Source organism: Amphiprion ocellaris, chromosome 6, assembly GCF_022539595.1.
Source record: "Amphiprion ocellaris isolate individual 3 ecotype Okinawa chromosome 6, ASM2253959v1, whole genome shotgun sequence".
NCBI classification, from domain to species: domain Eukaryota; kingdom Metazoa; phylum Chordata; class Actinopteri; family Pomacentridae; genus Amphiprion; species Amphiprion ocellaris.
In genome coordinates this window covers 17,168,758-17,195,434 of record NC_072771.1, presented here as the reverse complement: position 1 = coordinate 17,195,434, position 26,677 = coordinate 17,168,758, and the positions used below count along the sequence as shown (strand labels likewise).

At 41.5% G+C, this 26,677-nt stretch overlaps 1 protein-coding gene across 1 annotated transcript; it reads right to left on the bottom strand.

The window, feature by feature from the left end:
• Positions 1 to 149: 149 nt before the first annotated feature.
• LOC111582334 (transmembrane protein 132D) lies at positions 150 to 26,462 on the bottom strand. The gene is made up of 9 exons (XM_035957540.2): positions 25,842 to 26,462; positions 19,469 to 20,345; positions 12,988 to 13,125; positions 8,024 to 8,216; positions 5,965 to 6,108; positions 3,059 to 3,264; positions 2,526 to 2,790; positions 2,101 to 2,292; positions 150 to 2,012 (listed from the first exon to the last, which is right to left on the bottom strand). The coding sequence occupies exons 1-9, from the start codon at positions 25,912 to 25,914 to the stop codon at positions 696 to 698; spliced, it is 3,405 nt and encodes a 1,134-aa protein (XP_035813433.1). The 5' UTR covers positions 25,915 to 26,462; the 3' UTR covers positions 150 to 695.
• Between the last annotated feature and the right edge of the window lie 215 nt (positions 26,463 to 26,677).

Below are 26,677 nucleotides of genomic sequence, written 5' to 3'. Positions count from 1 at the left end.
CACACACAAACAAAGCAGCATAAACGGTCCTTGCAAGCTGCCCTTACAAAATTTAATTTAGGCAGCACACTTAGATATGGACTGGATTGAAATCTGAAAAAAATAGACAGCATGCAAACTGCAGATGAAAAGTTAAATGGTAGGCAATATTCAAGATCATAGTGTTTTAATGAAAAAGACAAATGAAAATTGAATCAACTTAAAATTACAAAGACATGGGTCTTCCATATTTCATAATAGAAAACAGCCATTTTAGTTAGAACTATTTTTAATCAAAGCCACATTTCTGGTGAAATCTATATCTTTCAGACTGAGTTCTTTAGTACAACTGGTCATCAATATATTTGTAATCTGGGATATTTTTGAATGTGTCTCTGTACTATATATACCAGCATGTGAGTGCAAAATTTAGAGAAGTAGATATCCACATGCATCATTAACATTTGGTGGCTTTACATATTGTGTAAATAAGAGTCCATCTGGTTGTCCATCTGAAACATTATCACTCACATCCACTCTCCAATATTCACAATAATATACAGTACATGTACATGTAAAAGGCCTTGATAGGTAATGAAATGTAGAGGAGGGCGATTCCAGAATTACATATTTTTGACAGTTGTCAGACTTGACAAAGGCATTGAGGTGATCAAAGCCACATCTACTGTACATGGGAGGTCTGATCAGGTACTGTATTATAACTGATCCCCAGGCTCTGTGATGGGCACTTGAGGTTCCTCCCCACAACTGTCTTCCTTCCCAACCCAGTGGATGCCATGGCCATTCTCTCTTGGCGGGAGATGTGGCGAATGCTGACGCTCTAGTGTGGAAAAGGTGGTGAACTGAACCCTCTTTCTCTTGCTGGTGGGTGAGTGGAGGGACTCACTGTGCACAGGTTTGCTCCTGACTGAGCCTACGCAGCTGAGGGGAGAGTCTGTAACAGAGGCCAAGCAACTGGGCCTCCTGGAAAGAGAGGCAGTCTTGTCAGGCCCAATGTCTATAACAGTGGTTGTAGTCTGGGAGTCTTGCTGGACCGGGCTGCCTGGCACACTCATCACCAGCTCAGCATCTGTGCCGAGCCATACCCAGTCATGCCTGTGTCCCGTGGGCTCCTGGCCATGAGACGGAGGTTTCTTGTGTCTGAACTTAACAACATATGAGATACAGTTTACCAGAAACACCAGGATGGCCAGACAGAAAACACCCAACAAAGCATACATGCCAATCTCTAAGTCTGTGAGAGGCCTGTTGGCCAACATGTCTTCGCCACCAATTTCTACCTCTGCTGTCTCCTGTCCAGGTATCTCCACCTTGGTGGGGAAGTTGTTGTAGTTCACCAGATTCCCAGGGGCCTTCACAGTGCTAGTAAAGCTTACACTGCTCATGTCCTCCACTATCATATTGTCAGAGCCATATCCTTTGCTGCTGTCACTGGGGCTGCTCATCAGGCTAACATTCAGCACACTGGTAGGACTTCCAGGGTTTCCTGAATTACTGGTCTTACCCACACCTCCGAGGCTGCCACTGGTTATCAAGGTTCTTTCTGTAGATTTGATGGTGGTTGTGATCTTCTGAATGGCACTCTCCTCTCGGTCTGAATTTGAGATACGTGGTGGAGGATCCTGAGACGGCTTCCTCTGCTTCCTCTCACTGCCCACCTCTTCCCCATCGCTCCCATAGTCACTGCCATTGTCCTTGTAGCTACCACTGCTGCTGGTGATGCCATCTGGCCGCCGAGTGTTAACCTGAAACTTGACCTTGAGGCTGCCATTGCCAACAGCGACGGTACTTTTGCGTTTGGACTTCTGGCAGGCCTCACAGATGGACATTTCCACTCTGATCAGGACTCCCTCACCCTCTCCTTCTGCCACAACAACTGGAGGTGTGCCCTGCACTGATACCACCCCCTGATCCAGAGATGTCACCGTCACACGGTGGTAGGCTGGGTCATAAATGTCAAGAGGTGTCTGGTTGCCATCACTGAACTGTAACCAGGCACTGACCAAAGCTTCCTAAAAGAACAGAAAATGGTTGAAATTGAATTTGCACTTTGAAACTCATGTTTTTCACTTACATGTTTCAAAAGATATAGAATGTTACCTGTTTGGGGTTTTGTAAGATCTCTTGGGTGGTTGTGGTAGCCAAGATTGCCCTGTTGCTTCCTGAACTGAGCTGTAAGGTCAGAGAGAGGCCTGTAACCAGCTGCACCCCCATCTCTGTGATTGTCACTTTGTCATCCACGACTTTGACAGTTGTTTTAGCCAAGATGGCATCAGACAGAGGAGAAAACACCTGTCACAGAACAATATCAGGTAAAATAAATTGGTTGCAGTCTCAGATTTTTTTTTTTATTGGGATAAGTTTTGCTTAACAGGTTCAAAGTAAACCTTGTGTCCTTCTAACCCCTTACACCAGTGTTTGTCTGCCTAAAGAGAATATTACTTTATCTAATCAAGGATCTGATTAGTTGCTGAGTGAAACTGTTCACAAGCTATTATGGCTCAATCGGTGGTTAAGTTTATTACCTGGATCGTGGTGGTTCCAAGGTCACGCCCCAACAGCACCCTTCCTCCCTGTAGCCTTGCCACTCGAGGGTCCTCCACCTTCATGAAGTATCGAACCAACCTTGTGACATCTACCTGCCAATCAGTGCCCAGAAAATAGGCCTGAGGATCCCGAGGGTCTGCCTGCTCTGCTACAAAACTGGTTAGCACCCGGACCAGAGCATGCTGAAACTGCAGCATGCAGCCCTTCCCCTTGCGGTCATCTTCGTCACTGTTCCAGCCAGGTCTGGAGCATAAGCACAAAAACAAGCATGCAGGTCACACCTGTCACATGGTAAATGCCTTTCACCTGCTCTACTCCAATCACTCAACCCTGTCTCTTTGCTTGATTGGATCAGATTGAGATATTGAAGTACATTATGTAATGGAATCAAACCACTAAATCCTTAGAGAGATATGATTTGGATTTGTATGGACTAAAGGATGCTTCTGGAAAATACACTCAGCACCAATAAAGGGAGTGTTTACGTTAAGCAACTGGTTATGTCTCCCACCTTTTTGAGGTTAAGATGGGTATCCTCCAGCTCTTGATCTGGCTCAGCTCTGTGTCTGACAGCTCAATCTGGAGGGGCAGTTGCGGCATCCACACGTTCAGTTCAAGCTGAGCGCTCAGGTAGCTGTAGGAAAAGTTTACCATCATCTTCACCTTGCCCTTCGTCTCTTTGCCATTTACAAAAACATAGTCGCACCTGTCTGACACCTGGATAGAAGGAGATAAAAGTAAAAGGAAGCAATCCATCAGAATATCTTATCATTTTAATTTCCCTGATAATATCAACAAGTTTGTATAAGGGCACTTTTGTAAACAATCTATATCAAACTCAGAATGAAACTGTTGTCAATGAAGAAGGTGTTCATCATCTAACCAATGACAAAAAATAATCAAATATTCTCGTAAAAGTCGCTATTTTAACAAATAGGCCATTCTTACAACAACAAATGGCCACGCAGCAGTTTTGCACTGCATGTGTTACCACAGTAATGTCAGCTGTCTATAATAAACTACTGCGATGATCACCAGTCCGAAGCGTTAGGAAGAGGCAGCATTGCCATTTTATGTAAATCAAAATATCATGTGGTGCAGTGCTGAGCATCAGTCCTTCACAGCCAAGTGCATTCATTACAGCATAATTTCAAAGGTGACCTTTACAAGTTTGGGCAACTGTTCAAAGATCTCATGGATATTTAGGGACACGTGTCAGGAGATTTTCCTTGGTCTTCTCAACAGCCTCCTAGCTGCTTTAAAGAAATTAGATCATTACCACAACATTGAAATTCAGTCACTGACCAGTGAAACTGTTGTGTGCCAGGAAAAAAATACTATGAGTTTGACAGATTGCCTAAGGAGGAGTACAAATAGCAAACAGTTTCCTGCTTTCATTTGCGTGAACATAACGGTTAGCCTGGGTATGTGCTGTCACAGGGACGCGCTGTTTTTGAGAGGGTCTTGTGTCATCATTGCATCTGAGCATCAGTCATCCGTCAGCTGAGCTGAAGCTGTAGAATGACCACATCACTATGCGTCATCCTTGCTGCTAACTGTGATGCAGTCCCATAATCCTATGCTTGATTTTACATCCAAACTGCAGATTTATAATATGTGGCACTAAAGCTCTTGAATGGTTGTCACAGAACATTTCTAATGCAACAGAAAAGGGCTGACTTATTTTCAGTGAAGTCATCTCATGTTTTAATACAGTGTAGAGACAATCAACCAGTCATCCGTGATCTAAGGAAGTTTGCTCGTTTCTTCTTTTTTAGAAAAGCATCTTTGAAGAGCTCCACTGAACTTAACATGGGCCATGTTCAAATAATATTCTGAAGCACCAGTTAAAAGGGAATGCCATTTTTTTGTGCCATCCACCCACTCATCCCAGTCACAATCTGATTCTGTGTCCAAGAATATCCCTCAGCGTTTTTGGTGTCAAAAGAGATTTTTTTTTAAAGGGATTTAACTTTCATCACTGGGTACACTTACTTAAAGACAGGCAGAAATTTAAAATAATGAAATGCATGCTTCACAGACACAACTGTGACTGTAATTTCCTTGTGCAAATAAAACAACTTAAGAGTTTTAATGAGTTTGCAGAATGAATAAAAACTATTGCAGAGGTTCAAATTAAGTTCAAGTGTTGCACTGAAATCAGGCTTGATGTAAATCAGGTAGTTAGATTGCTATGTAACACCACAAAACGTCCTGATTAATCAACTAGGAACACATCTGTATATGTCTCTGTTTGAAATGTTCAAGTGTCCTTTAATCCTGGAGTGACATGGGGAGTGTTTTTGAACATTGTAGGTCTTTTCATCACTCAGACATTTAAAAAACCTTTCCATCACAACAGATTAAACTTTGATTTTATTTGCTTTTGTCACGTAAGCTGTCAATTAGATAAATCCTTCTCATTTATCTCTAACACATTGGATACTGTTCAGGCGCCCCAGGAGAGAAAAGGCATCTGAGTCAAGCTCAAATACACTGAGATTTACAGTGAGCTTAGAACAACAGCACAACAGCTGCATTACAGGGTAGAAAACAAATTATATAGTTCACAGTCACCCTCTCAACATCTTTACATAATCCTGCTTTTCCTTTTAAGTGACACTCATTTGCACATAATGCTTGTACATTTACAGTATATCTTAAATAGTGAATCTCCTTATGTATAAACAATCCCTACAGTTTGGCCCGTAATTGACCAGCAAAAATTGTATTAAAGAGCTGGAGTACACTGCAAAGATTTATTCTTTGTTTATCCTTGGATAAATATATTAACAGCCTTTGACCTCAAGACCCAAGGGCCTGACATTCAATTTCATTAGTAAAGCCGGCTTTTGGCAGTCAGCCGTGCGCAGGTTCACAGGATAAAAAGCGACAAGTCACGGGATGGGAGCACAGTGGTGGACTGCGAGGTCATTTGTGGTGAGCAATGTAGCACAGTAGCTGTTCATTGCAGATTGATGGCTGATGTTGCTGGAGTCCAGCTAATAGTTTGTTTTACCATGTGGAAAAGAGACAAAGAGCAAAAGTGACTTTGGTACAACTTATTTGTCTGCAGCTGTCCTTCCCATCTCACAGGAAACCAACCTTGCCCCCTTTTTTTAACAACCACTTTAAATTGCCCTCTTCCCCCCAGTATCACGACAGGCAGGCAAGATACAAACAATTCACATTGTTTCATGTAACAATTTATTACAAGGGATTGGACATTCTTACACAATGCTGCTGCAGCACAGAGTGACTGAGGTCGAATAATGCTGTAAACAAATCTGAAACAAGTTCAAAGCCTTTTATGAAACAGTCCACTGGACCAAAGAAAGTAGACATGATGAATCAGAAGGATATTGTTATTTGCATTGTAAGTGGAGTTATGTAAAGAGGAAGAAGAGGAAAATCTACCTTGAGAACATCTTCATCAGTGGAGCTACAGTCTGTGTAGTCAGATACATCTGTAACTACTCCATCTTCCTCCACCGCTACAGTCCTCACAGGCATCACCACCTTCTTTCCGGTCAGCACAGCTGTGTTTAGGATCTCAGTGTTCTGCAGAGAGAGTGAAGAAAAATGAGCTAACACATTAAAATAACACACCTTATCCAATAATTCCATATGATTTGCTTTTACATTCTGAGTTCTGACGCTGACAGAGAGATAAATGTTCTTGCAGAAAGTGTGACGCAGGATGCAAGTGAAGGAGAAACGGGAGGAGACATGGATGACGAAGTGTGACTCTCTGACTCAGCAGTTCTCAGGTAAGAAGGTAAGAAGTCTCCCCCTTGGGAAGCCAACAGGGGAGAAGAGTTAAGGCAGGGTGATGGTCGGGTCACCACATGGAAGGAAGAGCTAATCTTGGATTTCTCTGTGCAGGCATGTCCCTGAGAGGGATGCTGTATCAGTTCAAACATGGCCAAATTACCAGGGACACAGAATAATAATAGTCCCTGCACATGTACAGTACAGCCTGTTCTTTATTAAAGAGCATTACTGATAAGGAAACCTGGGGCAGGTAGCATAAGAAGTTGCTCAATAATGGAAGGGTTGATGGTTCGAGCCCTGCCTCCCCTGGTCCACACGTTCAAAGTGTTAGTTGCTGGTTAGGTGTGTGTTTAAATAGATGAATGAAAGACAAAGCATTTTGGATAAAATTGCTTTAAGAAAGCAGGGCAGTTAATGTTACATGAATTGATATAAATACAATTATTAGTTGCATTAGTAGGGCTGAGTGTCTTTCTGTCTCACTCTGTGGGTTTATACAGATATGCATTATGCATGCTTGGACAATCATAGCAGGAAAATGAAGCAGATGGATATGTGCTGTCCTCTAAAAAAACACACTGTTTTAAATGAAGTTGAAATAATAGAGTATCATGTGTGAATTAGTATGAGAGCAGCATAGCACGGCTCAGTTAAGTTCCGTGAATGATCAGTTAAATCAAATTTAAAGCGACACTTGGCCACTCTGAGCATGAAAATGAAACAGATGGATATGTATCCCTGGACTGTAAAACTGGTCTAAATGAAGCTGAAATAACCAAACTTTCTTTTTTTCCAGCTAAAACACTGTTCTGAAGGCTGTGTCAGTGAGGCTTTTGCCATTATCCAGAAGTATTGAGCAGCAGCAATGGCTGGAGTTCATGGAGCAAGGCTAAGAGTGATCAGTCAGCGCTAATGTCCCCTTGAGCCAACCATCAAATCTCCTCATGTTTGGCCCTCAGCCTGAGGTCAACTTCTAATCCACATGAGAAATGAACCATGTCAAATTCACAAATCAGGGTACTGTAGCATATCCTCATAACTTCACACACCAGGATGATGGAAATGCAGCAGTCAGCCTGTGAAATATGAGTAACCTGCTCCCTTGAAGTATAACTGAAGTGCAGCAACTTTTACGTGTAGAAATATATCTTTTTTATAATATGAAGTTGAACAAATCCAAAGTTTATGTTCCCCTCCAGACAGTGTTTCAGTAAGAGATCAGTGGCCCAGATGGCAAAGATTCACGCACAATATTGTAATTCAGACTTCTATAATGTTCAGTGATTAGTACAGGATGTTATATCATAGATTAATTATAGAGGTAGGATGATAAAGAGGTCTGTAGCACCAGAATAGAAGCACATGAAGCAGCTGTTAGGAAGAGAGGATGACCACATATTGCAAGCTAGAACAGAGCAGAACAACACAGAAACGAGACATCAGCTGGCTGACAGTAAACAACACAAGGTCACTCTCTGCTCAAAATAGAACCCATTTACTAAACAATCCAAAGCATATCCAGCCTTCTGTGTATACAAACCAGACAGGAATGGATCAGAGCAAAGTGCATTTTATGATATTTTCATGCGCCAACGCTCAAAGGATGCAGACCAAGTGTTGGCATTATTGGAAACATTGCTGTCAGTGACATCACTGATGGTTTTTATAGTGATTAGGTGTGACATGAAGCTGTCGAGCTCACCATTATAAGAGGAGCCAGGCCGACAAAGTCTCTCTGAGTGGTATAGATCCTCATGGCTCCTTCGGTCTTGGTGACAGCTTTGGACGCTGATGGCAGCTCCAGCTTCCATATGATCACCTGACTCTCGAGAGGAGTGCTCAGCTCCTCAACCTCAAAATCCATCTGAAGTACCTCCAGCAGACTGCTTTCAAGCCTGGAAAGGAAGCAAAAAGCAGGAATAATTAGACAGACAAAGTGTGATTACAATACAGACGTGCCTGCCTTTAATTCCACTACAACCAATAATTTGTAAAAGATTAACAAGGCAAATTCCCAATGTCATATTCATTATGTGGTGCAAGCAGCACCAGGTTGTTTTGTGTTTTGACTGCTGGGAATGCATTTAATTGCTTAACACCTTCATTATGTATCACTAGCAGAAAGATGAATCATTCCTTTACAACCACTCCACTGATGCTCATTTCATCACTGGAGTCTCCAACTCTCCTCTCTCAAACAAAGTTCTTAAAGAGACAAGTATGTCAGAGATGCAGTGATTATTTAGCAGTGTATCGTGCGTTACAGCCCATGGCTCAGTGCCCTCACTACAGGACCAGTCAGTGAAGATCCCAAGTCACGGTTACTGGAGACCAAAGAGTCTGAAGTAGGCACACACTGCATTAGGATGGTGGACATTTCATTTGACATTTCATTAGGAGTCTACAGGCACACTAGCTGCTCTATGCTAACACAAGCGCACGAACATGCACAACGTAGCTATGTTAACATGCCAGTGTTTACTTAGCAAACATTTGTTTTTCAAGTATTTCATTTGGTTTATTTTGTGTGAAATTCTGCAGTCAATCCTTTCAAGAGTTGACCCTCCAACAGACAATGAAAGAATCCATTGAATGAAAAATGTGTAAATGTCTAAAAAAAATTTAAAAAAGAAATTATGTAAAGATAGATGAGATATTGACTTTGCTACTGTGACATATTGACAGCTCAAAAAGCATCGAGAACTCCGTTAATGTATGATGGAAAGGCTCTATTGCTTATATAGGTGGCAGTGACCAGTAGACCATACGTGCTTTAATGTATGTCTTCAGTCAATTTAATTTTAGGCTAAATCTGCAGTTAATTAATATTTAATTTTTGACAATTGTTGGGACTGATTAGAAAAAAGGAGAAAGTAGTTAAGGTTGAGGCTGGACTTTCAGAGATGTCCAGCTCTGAATTCATCATGACATGTTATGAATTTGACCCCGTGGATAGCGGGATGTGATTCCAGTAGTTGTGACAAGACACAATCCCCCCTTTCTCAGCTTTTCTGAGGACTTTGCATCTCTAGGCATTTTCATAAACTAAACAGAAAAACAACAGAGCAGAAATTCTCTTTGCTGGCCCTTCCCTGGAGTTGCTGGTAGTGTAAAATGTGAGTAGAATAAAAGGTGGTCCGAGGACAGTAGCATCCTGCAATATAATAAACCTTGGTAACTTATAATGGCCTCTGAGTGATGCCAGCTAGAACAGAGTGTCCTAGCCATGGATTCAATTTTCTCCCATGCCCAAGTTTGGATCCTGGCTTTTGTTTCTTGGCACTGTATTGAACTGCACAGAAAAGATATATTGGTGGACAAAAACACAATAAGCATGCAAATAACCGCACAGACCTTATCAGACTCGATGCATCTGTGTGTACATGTTATAAATCTGTGTCAGTGCTGTGCAGAAACAAGGTAAGTTCTCTTCACTGCATGAAAATGGCCTCTACAGGGCTGCACACCCGCCGCCTCTCTGCGTTAAGGCTACAACAGTAGGAGAAACTGCAATCACATTTTGTTAATCCTCCATCAAGTTCAAAACTCAGCAACAAAGCAAGCAAAACGCCTTGATTGTGCCCTTCTCCCACGTCCATTATGTCTGCTTTTATAAAGGGTAGGACAGAGATCCTATGTAACTTCATAATTTTACCATATTGCTTAGTGACCTAAGATTAAAAGATCATAATCGCAATCTGGTCAAGTATCAAAACAAGACATGCTTGACTCACAAGAGCATGCCTATATCCTCTTAAGTCCGCATTAACACAGATATCCATAAGATGGAGGATGTTGTTCTGCTATTTACAACCTCTGTCATTCTATTGAAGCTTGCAGGGGATTGATGCTTCAACAACTTATTTACGGCCCACACTTTGTCTGTGAGTATAAGTGCTTTAATACTAAGATCCAAGCCCAGCCGCTGCAACAGAGGATAAAAAAGCTTTAATGTACAGATACAGCAAATATTTTCAGTGCTCACTAAAGCCAGGGAAGCAAAAAGTGGGAGAAATCCCCACAATGGTCTGACAGTACATGCCATCGGCAGGGGTTCTGTGGGTTTCATGACATTTTAGAGAGGATTAACCAAGCTGAAAAAAAAATTAACCCATAAAGAAGTTGAAATAAACAATGTCCTAATCCATGCCAAATGGGGGGAAAAAACAACTTCATGAGGTCAAACCAATAATGGTGATGCAGAAAAGTTCAATGTTCTGTGTCTTTTTAAAGCAAGATGATTTTTTTTCCATGAAATCTGACAAGTCAGGGTTATACAAATCCACATTTAGCCTGCAGATCTTTCAATGTGTTCCTGTACTGGAGTCAAGTAACCTTTTCATGTATTATTCTGTTTCAACTTTTATTAGTGTTTTTTCATCCTGTGAGTTTGCTTGCTCTTTTCCTGCCTTGAAACCATCCACTCACAGATTAGAGCTTTAGTTTTACAAGCATTTCTTGGAGCTGCTCTAGAGGCAGACATAATCTTACTGTTTGAATTAAATCCCAAAGGATCCGGTTTTGGGTTCACTGGAAAGCTTGGATCACAAAAAAGAAAAAAAAAACCAAAATGGTAATTTCCTGAATGTATATTGCATGCAGGACCAGTGGTCAGCTGGATGACTTATTAGCCACTGTAGTCTTAAAGCTATGTTCGTCTATTTTTCCACAACTTTCACCCAAACTGATATATCCTGACATCTAGATTTTTAAGAAATTTTGTAGAAACATTTATGATCCCCTGAGGATGGATCCTTTTGACTCAAATGATCCCTTAACCTTTCCCTCACCACCACCAAGAAGTTGGAATCTCAGCTGCTCGTCACAGTCCTTGGATGAAATTTACAGGTAGATAATTCTAATCTCACGTTAACACCGATTAAACTCTGTGTTTTTATTTCCTCGGGTCAAAATTTTAATTTGGCCACTTCTTTGATTTGGTTTTGTAAAACTAATGACATCCTCAGCTTCAGCTCAGCTACTTTGTGTTTAGTGTTCATTAGTAAATGTTAGAAATCTAACATGCCAAGCCATCATGGCTACAAATCTGCCTGCTAAATAACAGTATGCTAACATCATCATTGTAAGCATCTTACCAAGTTGCAACATTTAGCTTAAACCAACCAAGAAACAACTTCCAGGGCTGAAAATTGAAGCTAATGTGAAGCGCTAAAAACTGCAGTTCCTCAAACAGCCAATTGAGGTTGATTCCAAAAGTGAGTCAAACCAGATAGACTTCCATGCTAAAATACCCAACTACACAGCAGAAATTAAAATGTTTACAGACTGGGACAACAAACAGTTTTGGTCTCTTTAGATAAATTCTTCATCTATGTCAACTGTACAAGGCATGATTTTTTTTTTTATCTACCTCATCCGTTTAAATTGTAATAAGGCGTAAAGTTATGCATAATTACGGCCTTGCCTTTGTTTGAGTCACAGGTGGGTCCTACTATAGGACAGTCCATGGACCAGAGACATTTGCATGGCTTGCCTGAACTCTGCTCACTTCCTTATTTATGTTTGAATGAGGCAGAACTTAGGCTTCCAAGATGTCAACGGCAGGATCCTCCATAATGAGCTTCAAATGGAGGACTTGTCCATCTTTATTTAAAGTCAATGAAACCCTGGTTTCACTTACATAGTGCCTCATACAGCTGTTACCACAGCTGTCTTGCATTTTTCCTATATTATATTTTCCGCTTATCTGTAAGACGGCCCATGTAATGTAAAAGAACTGTAACATAGGTTTAACTTAACCAAGATAGATATCTGACATTAAGGAAGCAAAAGCCACTTAGACCTGTCACCTGCACATTACAAACATGTAAACTGATCAAACATCCCTTTAACAAGCTCCATTTGACACTGTTGCTGTGTCAGGGGAGCAAGAAGCAATACTGCACGGCATAGAAGACTTGAGAGAAAAGTACAACTTTCAAAGCTATGCCTTTTTTTAACAGGTGTCTCAATCTCAGGAGGTATGCGCCATGACTAAACTCTTAACTGAAGTCAACTCATCTCAGTTCAGTGAAATAAAGCTGCACTGAGCTAAACTTAAAAGGACATCTCAGAGAGGCTGCCTGTCGGAGAAAGGTTGCAGTCTTGTTTAATGAGATTATGGAGCAAGATAAGTACTTCGTAGTAGCCCAAAGCACTGAGTTTGATCCGACCAAACTGCAGATGTCTTGTAAATAGTTTTAGCGTTCTGTTCTGAAAATGGCTCACTGTTGTCTTTCTTTGTTGCAGCTTTCAAGTCATAGGTTAAAATGCGTTTTACTGCATGCTGGGAATGCAGGAATATGAACAGCTGGTAAATGTTTAGAGATGATTAAAGTGCAGAGGACAAGTAGGCAATAAAGGGGAAAAGGCAATACCTGTTTACAAGGGACAGTTTACCGAGCACCTGATGCCACCCTGTGCTTAGAGAATAAGAGATGTCGTCCCAGGACACAGCACAGTATGCACTAAGCCAGTCTGAGACCTCTGCAGTGGTTTGTCTTGTGCTCCTCAGGTGCAGAGAAGACTACTGGTATGATTTGCAGATCACATGATGCAATAGTGCCAGTTTTAGCAGCTCAAGACACTGAGCTCTCCAAATTCACTTTGGAAGTCTGGAGGTTAAACATGTATAGATAATACATAATGTGATGTGAACAGACTTGCCTTTTCCCAGGTATGGGCGCCTTTCTCTGACAGATGACAGCGATGGCTCCATCTGCACCCATATCCAGAGTGATGTCCCACAGCAGAGAGTTACTGGGTGTCGCTGTTCGAAAGGTCACACCTTTCTTTACCGATGCTCTGTGAAAAGCCAGAAACAAAAAGGTCAAGAATGTGTTCATTGTAAGATGTGTCATATTAACAACCAAAGGAATTCAAGGGAATGAAATGTTATTTTTCTAAAGCTGAAGTGGTGAGGTGGCATAATGTTCTCAATTTACCTAACGCGTTTTTACCATTTTTTCAGCCTAATTATTTTTTTGCCTTTTGCAATTTTCGTGTGACAAATAATGTTATGCACAGTATATTTTCCAACCTTAGTGTGCAGTAGATTTTAATAGGCATAGTGTAATTCATTCATTTAAACCACTACTTGAATATTCATCAGATTTAGTGCAAAAATTGAGCAATTTTCAAAACAAAAGTAGTGAAAATTGTGTAAGAAAATGTCAAAAGTGATAAAACCATCCATACACCACCCTTAATCACTTTCATCTCCTTGCAAATGAAGGAGCAAAGAAAGCACTGTTATTTCTATTCATCCTGCCCTCAGTATGTAAAATATACTAATGAATTACTCGTTTTCTTGGCCTGTAATTTGTAAATGGTGTGCATTACACAGGAGAACAGACTTTCACACTGAGCTTTCTTGGCATAAGCAGCTTGCAGTAGGTCAAATGTTAATGGGATACTCTGCTGCAAGAATTGCAAAGGCCAGAAGAAGCATGCATGTAAAAATGCAAAAAAAAAAAAAAAGAGAAAAAATCCAGCCATCTGCTGCCATACTAATAGAAATCCATATGTATTGCTCCTTAATTTTAAGTAATGCTCTAACAAGATTCGCCCAATACGCGGCTACAGCATGGGCAAGTTGTCTTAAACAGTTCAGAAAAACATCCTAGTGTAATTCTTTTGCTTTTCATCTGCATGCAAAGCGATGTGGTTTATCTGAATCTTTGAGATGAACACACGTGTTGAGCGCATTATGAGTCAGTCTCTGAGGAGGTGTAATCTATGATAGGAGCAACAGCAATCTGAGCACTTGTCCTGCTTTAGCCTTGGGTTTAACTTCCAAATCCAGGTGAAAGAAGACAAGACACTGCTCCCTGTTCAACACAGTGAAACAAAACAGTCTATGAGCATGCACTATTTACTAATTGAAATGCTGACACAGCGGTGAGCGTTTTTTTTTTCCCACATTTGTGTTTGCTTGTACCGTGTGAGCCCTCGCTTTGGCAAACAGCTGCACATCCATCATTTTTCAAAATGAATGAATCTGGCTCGTCTTGTGGTTTTCGTGACACTGTTCAATGTTCAAACATGCAAAGAGCTCACAGGTGAAAGGTCACAATTAAAAAGGGATGAGCAGTGTCTTTTTCAATTGCAGCTTTAACTTGTGCCATCGTGACCCTGTGACTGCCTATTTTCATTCCAGCTGCTCACCACAGAAGCAGACTTATCTGATTAACACGGTTCACCCAGAGAGTGGCGAGATCAAAGTTGAAATCATTTACTGTAGTGCTAAAACTGTTTCGTAAATTAAAACCCTTTGGTGATGATTGCACAGCTGAATATCCTGAATATTTGTTATATGATTTACCATAATCTAGGTTTTTTAGTTGAAGCGTCAAAATGCTCACTGTCTGACACTTTGACACACCTCAGGAATTACACTGAACTCCCAAATTGAAAACTCAGAGCAGGTCCAGTCAAATGAAGCCCGAGAAGGAGGGAAATACTGCTGGTGGTGTGTGGACTCTCTGTTAGTTTAGTAAATGAAACTAGCTTCTCTGTGCATTAGAATGAATGACAGAGGAGAACTCAAAGGCGTAACCAGTTCATTGTTATCAGTCAGAGGGTTCCCAAGAGGCAGCAGAGAGGGAAAACATTCAGTCTGGTCAAAATGAGGAGAAGGGGAAAACAGGAGGTTTTAGATGTAAGAGACTGCAGATTTCTGATTAGGATGAAGGTGATAACAAGAAAGAAGGAAGCTTCGGTAATACCTACGGCAATACAATGGAGATAACATGCCACATATTAATTATTTCTTTGTCTTTGCAAATTAGCTGCTGGGTTTCACATCACACCACATTGGTATTCAAATGTGATCTGTAGCAACTGTTCACACACCACAAAGTGGGAAAATGTATCAGTTTTTGTGCAAATTTTCTTGCTTCCAGTCCTTTACGGCTTCATATTTAACTTACAGACATATGACATACAGTGATACTGTTTAAAAAAAACCAGTTCATTATAGTCACTTATTCTAATTAGTCTATGTAAAACACCATCCACATGTAATCCATCAAGTTCATCACGTTTTTTACAGCATCGCACTGCCTATCTTACATTTAGCTCAACCAACAACACATTTCATTTAAGCGTCTTAAATTGTGAGACTCCAGACTGCAGAGAATTATATGTGCAATGTCATTGTGCAGTTTGCTTTCAATGGGAAAAAAACTTTAATCTGCCATAATCAATGGGGTAAGTAGGAAGGCATGGTTAGTGTATTAATGACAAAACCTAGGAGGACCGTTAATCTAGTAATGGTTTCTGAATAACGTGGCATGCCGTGATGAAACACCTCTGTGCATTGAGCAGAATGGAGCAGGGTTTAACTAATAAAAAGTGACCGTAACAAGCAAACTTATCTAAAGCTCCCCCTTTTTTTCTGTCTCTTTCAGCTCCCCTTGTGTAGAACAAAAAAAAAAAAAGAAAGAAAAATCCCCTGTGACTGGAAGAGGCGTTTTTCTTGTGAGTGGTTGGGAACAGGAACCAGTGTCCATGGCTTTAGTTAGCAGGCCCTGAGGAGGCAGTGGGCAGGGGGAGGAACCGGGGCACAGAAGATGGATGGCTGTGGAGACTGAAGCTGACAGTGTGTGAGAAAAGCAGCTCTCAGGTGCTGCACCTACCATCCATCTCACTTCTGACCAGGCAAGGCATGAGTGGCACTATTGTTTCACCTCTTACATACTCTTCATTCACTCACATGCACATGCACGCACTTAAAATACTACCACACCAGACAACGCACACAAGACAACTGGCACGGAAATACATGGACACACACACACACACTGTCAAACACACTCAAAGCAGATCTTAATGGCTCTTGGTCTCCATCAGCCAAGTCCCTTCCCTTATTTACTTTGGGGGATGCAGTATTCTTTACACATATATTGACTTATTACAGAGACATGGCCAACGAAGAAAGTAAAACAATGAGACAATTCAAAACAGCATATGTAACACAATAAAGCAGAGACTGAGTTTGATCAAAGACCCTGAAGACAGATTGCATCCTCCATGTGAGCTCGACAGCTTGGCCCAGATGTCTTCCATCACCAAAGCTGCCATTGAGATGCTACATAGGGTTTGTAATTGCTTCCTTGATATAATTTGTGTTCCCATCTTTAGCTTTGTGAATGCATCACTGCAGGGCCACAGTACCACCAGTGAACCCCCGTGCGATCGGAAACAGATGCAATCGTTAATTATGCAGGCAAATGTCCACCGTTTAGCCAGTCTGATGGCCAGCCATCGGCAACGTGCTTATCGTACTTATGGGGCAGTTTAGGGAGTTGGGGAAACGTTTCTGCCAACGCTCCTGCCAGATGGCAGCCACCACAGCACTAAAAATGGATGTAAAAGCCCTATTTGTCACACAGATGAATGATTAGAGTCCCTGAATGAAAAGCTCACTGACACAGTGTGCTGTTGATGCAAAGGCTCAATGTTAATTTACTGCCACAATGCTACCTTTAAATAAAACCTTTAGGACAAGGCAAACTACTGTACGTCATCACTGACTTTTAATAGCTCTTAAGAAGAAAGCGAAAAACTTAATTCCACCCAACTTCCTGAGGAAAAGGCTCATCTAATTGCCCTTTTTGTGCAGTGTGATGATAGTGGTACAGCACTTTATCTATGACCTTTATCAAAGCCTCACTGAGAATGACAGGTTCATTTTGCTGGAACGGACAGGTGTGGCGTGTCTTTTTCTCAATCGACCTCAAATTTGTATGTCCTTTGACGGCAGCGACAGACATCAATAACAGGTTTATCATGCTGATGAGAGAGTATTAGCCAAAGCCTAATGGGACATTCAGACAGTGATAAAGCACACAGACAGCTGTTGAGGACTGGATGCACAGAGCTTGTTAATGTGCTGATATGCTGAAGGAGGGAAGCACTGTGTCACACACTATATGACTTAAAGGAGCACTGAGTGTATCATGAAAAAAAATGGAAAATCAAAGTTTAGTCACCAATAGACATAATTGGCTATCACAAGCTTAATTACTGTAAACCTTTCTAACAAGATTGCCAATCTTCCAGCAAAGTGCAGAAACAGCTGTGAGGAGAGGAGAGGAGAGGAGAGGAGAGGAGAGGAGAGGAGAGGAGAGGAGAGGAGAGGAGAGGAGAGGAGAGGAGAGGAGAGGAGAGGAGAGGAGAGGAGAGGAGAGGAGAGGAGAGGAGGAAGGAAAACTAGAATTGAGAAGAGAGAGACGAAGTGAAGCTGTTTGTTCATGTCCATATGTGTGACTGAGTAAATGAATTAAAGCAGCAATGATCAAAAGTGACAGGCTGAGGAGGGGAAATGAGGATTTATTTTTTGGCTTCATTGCTTCAGCTAAAATAAAGAGACAAGAAGAAAAAGAAACCCGATGATTCATTCAAATGCGTGATCTAACCTTTAAAAGCACATGAACGTGCAGACGTTGATCTAAAATGCAATTTATTGATTCTCAGAAAGTCCTGGAAATTCTACAACTTATTAAATGAAGGATGAAACAGCTTCAGCTTCAAATTTCTTTGTTTTCTTCAGGTGTCTCAGAAAAGAAGTGAATACCTGGCAGAAATATTGAAATCTGACTAGCAGGACAAGTGCATTTATGCATAGCTTTCCGCTAAGTCAATATTTACCTTTTCCTGCATGCACAATTGAATTGAAAAAGAGAATTAATAATCCATGACCGTTTCCTCGTCTGTTCACCTCCACTGAAGCATGTTTGAACAGGTCGAGGCGGCAGCAACTCAGAAAGTGTTTCTTTTTCAGGAAGTATATTGATTATGTGTTAAAGTCTATGTCAATCCACTAGGTCATACACAGTCCAGAGAAACTTTTGAATTGTTGCCTTTAAAGGCTTTCTTGTTAGTTTAAGTCAGGGCACCTCTCTGGACATCACTTAACACTGCAAGACAAGATTTAAACGACATTCATTTATTAATGGACGTGACACCAAATCACTTATGGAAGACAGACTCATGACATGCTCAAATAAACCAAATGAAGAACTGAGACATGCCTCCTGACAGACCATTATTCACTGACTTTGAGTAAAACAGATAGTGTCTTGAATAATAATAGTTTAAAAAAAAGGATTCTCTAATCAGGTAAGCGTAAATCTCAGCTTGTCTGCTCTGACAGCTAACCTCGACACATCTAACTTTGCTGCAATGTGTTTCTGTTTGATCTCTGTCTGGATGACGATAACAAAAGGCTGCAGATGACCATGAAAACCATCAATGAAACGGTGAGAGCAAGATGGAGGCATTTAATTTAAATCCAGTTTTGAGATGCCAATCTCCCATGTTGCATCATTTCTCCTCGAAAAGGGGAGGAACAAACTGTCATCTTGAGAGAAAGCCATGAGAACAGACAAAGTCCTGTTTTTCTTTTCTTTTGTTTCTTTTGTATTTTTTTTTCCCCTCCTGCATTTGTTCTCAGGAAATATGTAAGTGCATTTCTTTAAAAATATCCGTGCAAAATTGGCCTCCATTTCCAAGGATGTCACAGAGACCTCCAGAGGAATAACTATTTCTTTGAGATGGTACTACAGCTGCTCTCATCTCCCATCAAAAAGGAACATTCTGCATGGCAAAATGAGCACAGAGCCTTAAATTAAATTGAGCTATGCTGGTAATCCCCATGATCTTCATACATTCAGCAGCAGTGCACAGATATAGCACAGATCTCGAGCATTCCCTTAAAGCAGAGAAATAATGAGTCACAAGCTACACACGATTTTATTTGATCCATATCAACCTTGATGACTCCCACTCTTGAAACAGGCCTTAATGTCATCAGACTACGTTCACTCGAATAATCTACCCCCTTTCCCAGAAAGACAGTTAACCACTATGATATTTTCAGAGAATACCATAATCCATTCTAAATCTCATTTCCTTCAATATTCCCTTATTTTTGAGGCACAGGATTTGTGCAAGAATTAGAGAAGATGACTAATACTGTTAGTGAACAAGGCCCCATTTTGAATTTTCACACTGACCAGTTCATTTGAATTTCATTGAAATCCCAGAGCTCAATGAAGTGGAGACAATACTTCTCTCACAGTGCTGGCACCATGCTATCTGATCACTACTGACCAGTCTGAGGAAACAGAAAGCAGTGTTTTACCTGAGAGTGAAGTTAGTCAGCTGAGCAGAGCTGGCCATAAGTATGTAGAAGGTGGCGATGTCAGTCTTCTTCAGAGGTTTGGAGGATGTCCGTATGACGATGGCGTTGCCAAGCTTGAGCCGAGAGAGCGTTGCCATCCCTTTAGGCACCTGCAGAAGACGCACACTGCCAATCCTCTGCATGGGAGTCACAGGAACATACTCAGCCTGCTGCTGTGAAGCGCCCCAGCGACTCCCGTCCACAGAATTACACTTCCCGTTGACTTTGGGCTGAGCCTGGTAGTACATCTCCACAGGGTTCCCAGCAGATGGATCCTGCCTCTCCCTGCTGGTGCCCTCCGACCCCGGAGCAAACCAGCCAAGCGCAGGCGCCAGCTCGGCCATGCAGGTCCCTCTTTCACCTCCCATGGCACAGGAACCCCTCACCTCCTGGGTTTGCCAGAAAGCATACACTGTCACACATGGTAGCTCGTCCACAGCTCCTTGCCCCCTGTTCCAATCCCTCCCCGCAACATAGAAGAGGACCCGCACTTTGGGCTTGGAGGAGAAAACCCGAGGCGTCAGCACGAAGGTCTGGATTTTCCAGTTAAAGGTAAAGACCTCTGGGGCGTTGAAGAGCTGCACAGACTGGACCAGATCTTGAGGCACAGACCTCTCTGTGGACATAGGGCCATAGCTGGCGTTGACAGCAGGCTGCCGGCTGGCTCTTAAAATAACAAACGGCTGCGTGTGACTCTGCATGCTGGAGTTCCTCATAAAGTCCTGGCCGGCCTCCTTTAGGAAGAGGTAGTCAGCATCGCGCACCTCGTAGTTGACCGGCAAGAAGACAGGGAAAGGCACTGGGCTCTTACTGTCAGTCAATTCCTTACTGCTCAGATCTGTAAGGTAAAAATAGAAAATTATACTTGGCTTGTTGCCATGGGAATATCTCATATTCACCACATTTCTGAGCAAGTGTATTTGAAACAAGAACACAAGTGAAGAAGGGAATCTTCATCTACATTTGAGAGACAAATACAGTGAAAGTACAGAGAGCACAAAGGTCAGCCAAGGCCAAACTGATCAGCTGAGTGGGACAACAAAGTATTACTCTAAAAGGTCTATGAGATTAACCTTAAAATTCCTGTAACAGAGCACATAGGTGAAATAAACAACAAGAGAGACTTAAAAGTGTTTTTGTCTCTGAGGCTGCAGCTCGTCTTTGCATGGACCTGCAGTGGAACTCTTTGGCTTTGCTCTAGTGCTATTAAGGAGATGCAGGAGGTTGAAGGGTCATTATCTCATTATTTTGTAATGTTACACGCTATGTTGACGGTAGTTATGGTGCATTCTCAAAATGTAAAGCTAATAAACAAAACTACATGAAATCTTACACGGTAGGACAGTAAAATTACAAGCAAAAAAGGCAATGTGCATCTCGGCTTCGCAAGCCTGAAAAAAGTGAAAGCCTACACAGGATGTAGCCCTCTAAAGTAAAGGCCTTTTACTTTCCAAACCCACCTGAAGCACCTAGACCTGGATTTTTTATGCCATCTTTGGGAGGTTATAATTCTTCCACCCTCCTTTATCATTATTCCCCTCCAGGATGGACACCAGCAGCTCTCATGTCACTTTTCTCTTCTGTTAAACCTTATGTTTGCCTTTTGCAGAAAAGCAACACTTTCTGAGTGGTATTAATAATTTCTTTAAAATAGAAACTTGAGAAAAAGCAAAAGACCTTGCTCTCCTCAAGATCAGCACACTGAATTACAGCTACAATACACTGTCCATTTGCTGAGTCCAGTCTCCACACAGTAATTCTTGTGCAGCATCTAAATAGTCATCATGTCACAGAGATAAAATATATTATGTTTGCCCTCTTAAAAAATGCCTAAGTGATTCCAAATGTAAACTTTTCTTTAAAATATTGCACAGTAATATTTCCATTTTGCATTCATCTGCCCCAATTTCACTTCCCTCATAGATGAGCTGCTTTTTCCCTATGGGGAGAAAAGGTGGGGTCTGATACATCTGGCGCAAGGTTGAAATCAGCCATCAGAAGCTGGGATTAAAATGGCTTTTCAGATTGTCAGAAGGCAGATCCTCACTGGTTAAAAAAAAAAAAAAAAAAATAACAGAATAGCGGAGTCTCATTATAAGAAATGAGGGACCTTGGAGAGAGATTTTCATGATGATAATATAGTGACAAAAATAGGAAGCACATCTGAAAAAGTGTTATATTATTCATTAAGACGTATGCGTCACTTGTTTTGTGTCAGATTGTATACTTGCACTGTGATTACAAGGATTACAGACTGACTGTTAAATACTGATCACAAGTGCATAGAATGACCTTTTATGTCGGTGACTAAAAACAAACAGCATAAATATTCTCTGATCTGCTTTGAAAGCTTGATGGTGAGTGTAGCATATTTCACCCGGCCATCATGTGTCCTCATTAAACGTCCATTTTGATAGAATTATGAAGATTATAGCAGCTGACCTGAGTGTGCACTGTTTATCTGGTGGCTAATTGCCCTACTTGGTGAATTAAGGACAAAAAACACTGATGTTTCCTCTGGAGATTATAACAAAATGGATGAAGCTGCACTAAGCATGGCATTGCATAGCGAAAAACAGCTTTAGCAGCAAATCAAACGTAGAAAAATTATCATCCCACTAGTGTCAAAAGTCATGATGTCTTGGAAAAGAGACTATATCTAGCACTATAGGACAGATATATTTGTGAAGTTGTGACAGAAGGTGCCACATGGAGTGATGTCCGTCTCCAGATTATTAATTGCTGTTTATCCAGCGAGGAAGATTTGAGGCTTTTCTACATCAAACTCTCAAACTCGCCCGTCGTGTCCGTCATCGCTGGTGGCATTTGATGAGTCCGTCTATCATGGTCTCTTCTGCTATTCATCCTCAGTCATCCAACCCGGCAAAGAGCCTGTCAAGATGATCTGACAGTTCACACAGCAATGACTATACTGTACGTGTCACAATCATGTCAGCCCAGCAGCCCTCGAAAGAAGACAACAGCATCTTTTTTATCCCCTCCACACACAGACAAGAGTGTCAGTCACGTTCACCGAGTGGGCGACACACTATATGAGGCAAACACTGGAGCCTGAGACCTGGGCTGTCCAGGCTTAGGCTACTAGTGGCCACAGTGACAGATGTGCTGTTTAATACCAGAGTTGGCAGAAGCACCAGTTGGACTGAATATAAACTGGCTCACTGTCTCCAGGAGGGAGAAAGCACCACCAGTACAGCAACAAAGTACTTCACATGCAAGCTCGCGCCTTTACAGTTGGGTTTGATGGGCCATTGCTGCCCCTCTTGTTAATTCACACGCTCTTCATTTCATAAAACCCGAAGGAGAGCCTTTAAATGAGGCGCACAATCTATTTGTGGATATGGTTCAGACTCTGCAGGCGCTGTTTGTTTATGGCAGGCTAAGCGCCGCGCCCGCTTTGGCTTTGCCAATATTTTAGATATTTAACAACCAGCCAATGTAAGCAAAACTTCTATCATGATGAGAGTCCTGCTCTCAACTGATAAACATGAGAGCAAATCCGCTGCACCAGCTGTTGCAGCCTCTCAAATCACTCATTTTAAAGACCCTGAGCTTCTCTTCCTCCTTGGCTGAGTCAGAAAGCATCAGCGTTGCCATGCAGATGCCCCGACTGCTTCTAAAAGCCACCTCTCAGAGGCTGCTCTCCCGCAGACAGAACATGTTCTGTGCTGTGCACTATTGCTTTATTTTATTTAGTTTCTCTACAGTATGTAGGTTAAGTGCTTTCCATGAGAAAGAAGCAGAAGACTTCCTTTATGCCAGCATTTTGTTGTTAATTAAATCTTTCTTCATCCCTCCGTGTCCAAATGAAAATGCTCCCATATTAAATTAGATTTACAAGTTGGTTTTTTCTACACTTTATGAAACTAACACTACCTTTGACTGATAGCAGAAAATTAACGACAGATAGAATTTTTTTTTCTGACATGGATATGTGATCATTTAAAATGGAGCTTTTCATGTGTATAATATCATTTTTTAAAATACAAAACCAATAAGAGCTTTACTGTCATGCATTAAAATGAAAGTGAAAACTTCTTAAGATACCTAAACCCAAAAAGTTTAATACTGTAACTTGGATTTTCTTTGTGGCTTATGTAAGTAACAGCAAAGTTAATTTCTTTAAAGGCTTGTGACTTTATTCATTAAAGGCACGTTCATTTCAAAATAATGTTCCCCATCACCAGTTTTAATAAAAACACTGCTGGATCTAATGAGCTACATTTTGCCCTGCAGTTTGTCTTATGGCTCCATATTAAATTCTTTTCACTGGCATGCTGGCTAACTGCTTTTCAGTGTGCTTGTCTTTTAGCGTCATTTCTTAAATTGTAATCAATCTTTGTATTATTCTATTAAAATGCACAAAGCCCAGGCAACCGTTTGTGAATTCTAATGTGCACTAATGGCTTTTACCATATGTGCAAAACAGCTTGCAGAAGTGAGACGATTCCCAATAGCATCACACAAGACAACGGTGTCTGCATTGGAATCAGTAGTTGAGATATTAAAAGACGTATTTGTGTCCCTAAGTTTCTCTTTTGTGCTGTTGTTCGGACTTTATGATCAAACGATGGTCACAAACATAGCAATATGCTCATTATGAATACTTAAAAATATGAAGGCGTTAATGGCCTAGATGCTAATAACACTAATTATGCAGCCGTAGCAGACTGTTTTCTTAAACTAATGTTAGCACTGTGTGTTTTTATCCTCTGATCAGCTGATCTTTCAAATGCATCTACCTTTAATAGACCATTAAAGGTTCTCATTAGGATCTGACAGCTAATCAATGAATTGGTCCTTGTATGCAAAGATTTGTATTGATGCTGTTTGTGGGACACTTAGGGATCCACTTGGGAGATAAATGGTGGTGTAAGACGGAAGAAAGAGAAGCTGTTAGGGTAAAAAAAAAACAGTTGTAGATTTGTGGTTAATTATCAAATGGTATCTAGACATAAGGAAAAACTGGTCCAAAATGGTCTGGAAGACAAATTACGTAGTGGAAACACAAGTGCTTCAATGTTAAGTCTATTACTGGAGGGTGGCTCAATTATTATGGCCACAAAGAAATGGAAAGTCACAAAGATCTGAGTTCACTCAAATCTATTTTTAACTCTATTGTTGGTGCATTTCATGTAGAGTGCTCACTGATTCAGTATTTATGTTTTGTTGTAACATTCACCATATGTCATTACAGTGACCTGGGCTACAGCAGTAAAGCGGCAAAACAGGCCGCTCATATGCACTACCCAGGATAAAAGTTTGACCACACAACGCTTAACAGACACCAAATCCTACAGTTTAAGTCAAAGCATTCTATACAGCTTTACATTCTCATTTTACATGCTTTAGGAAGTGCTTTACAATGTAGGAAACCACAAGGATGATGCAGCGCTGATCATATAGCATGCAATCCTCTGGAGCGCTGAGGGACAGGGTGGAGGAGATGAGGAAAGAGAGCAAGAGATCGGGGGTGGCTTAAGCTTATGCAGTGATTGGTAGGGATTGCTGTGTCCAATGAGACTCTTAAAGCTGCTTTAAAGGACTGCTTCATCACAATTTCTCAATTTTTGTCATCTTTTTATCCCCACAAATCAGCCAGCCTGAATTCCCTAGAAATGGCCATCTAAGGCAGTTATAGGCTTTACAGTCAATGCCTTTGTGATGTGCTTTTTTCTTCTTTTTTATTATCACGTTGGGATTTCAGATTGTCTGCTTCTTGTTTGCCTTCCACTGTGTGGAAATGGGGTCCGAGCAGACAGCCACCAGGGAGCCCAATGCTTCCCCCTGAGAGGCAAAGTACCGAGCATTAAGGCATGGCTCAAGTTGTAATAAAACCCCATCAAGTGTTTTACTCCTCACTGATTTCATGTTAAATGTTTTATATTTTCCTCTGCTGCTGTGACACCCCCTTTGCTGCAAGTAAGACACATATGCTCATGTCAGACTCGCTGGAAAGCTGTATCACTGTAGAGGAAAATGCAAGTTTGTGGCTCAAATGAGGACATTTATTTATTATTTAGACTTTCAGAGAAGGCTGTTTTTTTCTGGAGGCATGGTATTGCTGAGAGAAGGCCCACCTCCCATCATGTACACAAGATGGAGAGTTCCGTTACAATGCTTATTTGTTCTCAGCTGTTTGCATTAATTACGGTATAGACGGTGAATGCCAAAGCAGTGACAGACCCCAGAGGATTTAGATTAATTCATTGCACTTTGACACCTGCTGGTCTCGCAGGCTGCACGTTCCACGAGGGTATTTAAGATTTAAAAAACATCACAACACGCAACCAATTAGTCCCAGGTCACTTACCTTGTGTGAGAATTGCTGTGATCGTTGCAAAGAATATCTGTAAGATCCTCCAGCTCTTCCGGTAAAGGCTCATTTTGGCACCCGGCGCGGCTCGCTGTTCCAAGCAAGTTCCCTGTGTCCGTGCGGTTTGGGCTGCGTTTCAGCAGAGTATGGAGAGGATCGTTAAATCCATTCCTGCAGTCTGCACACTTAACATAATCACACCTGTGGGAGTAGAAGTTGTTGTGTAGTCCGTGTTGCAGGTGACATGGACCGTGCGTCAAGATCTATGCATCGGCGACTCTCCGGCTGTGCGTAAAAGTTGTGCGTAACGATACTGGAGATGTCTCTCCTCCAGACTTTGCGTTCGGGTAGAAGAGGTGGGAGTGCCGAGGTTAACCTGTGAGACGGAGAATTCCCCGTTTGAATCACTATTACCCCCTCCGAGCGAATTATCTCCACAAGTCGCTCAGATTGAGTCGGTCTCCCAGGCTGCCGCCGCGGCTGGGACTCTGCGGTGTTAAATGGCTGATAGCAGATCACTGACTATCTTGTCCGCAATCCTCAGGGCACTAAACTCATCATCTGTCACTGTTCATCCGCTCAGGAAGCCACGTCCAGTACGCTGCTGGTAGGATTAACCCTGCGTTGGGTTTGATTGTACTGCCAGAAGAAATGATCATACTACGCGTGATGCATTTAGTGACTGCAATTTTGGATCACTTAATCTGCTTCATTGTATGTTGACCCCGGAGTCGACACATAGTGAAAAATGAGTCTTCTTCCAGTTTTAAAAAGATAAATATCCAGATCTGATTAGTGAGAGCAGAATCAGACAAATGCAAACATAATAGAAA

Coding starts and splice junctions, on each gene's coding strand:
- LOC111582334 (XM_035957540.2), bottom strand. CDS start 25,914: ATGAGCCTTTACCGGAAGAGCTGGAGGATCTTACAGATATTCTTTGCA. Junction 20,346..25,841: donor CACAGCAATTCTCACACAAG/GTAAGTGACCTG, acceptor TTTACCTTACAG/ATCTGAGCAGTAAGGAATTG. Junction 13,126..19,468: donor CTGACTAACTTCACTCTCAG/GTAAAACACTGC, acceptor GGCTTTTCACAG/AGCATCGGTAAAGAAAGGTG.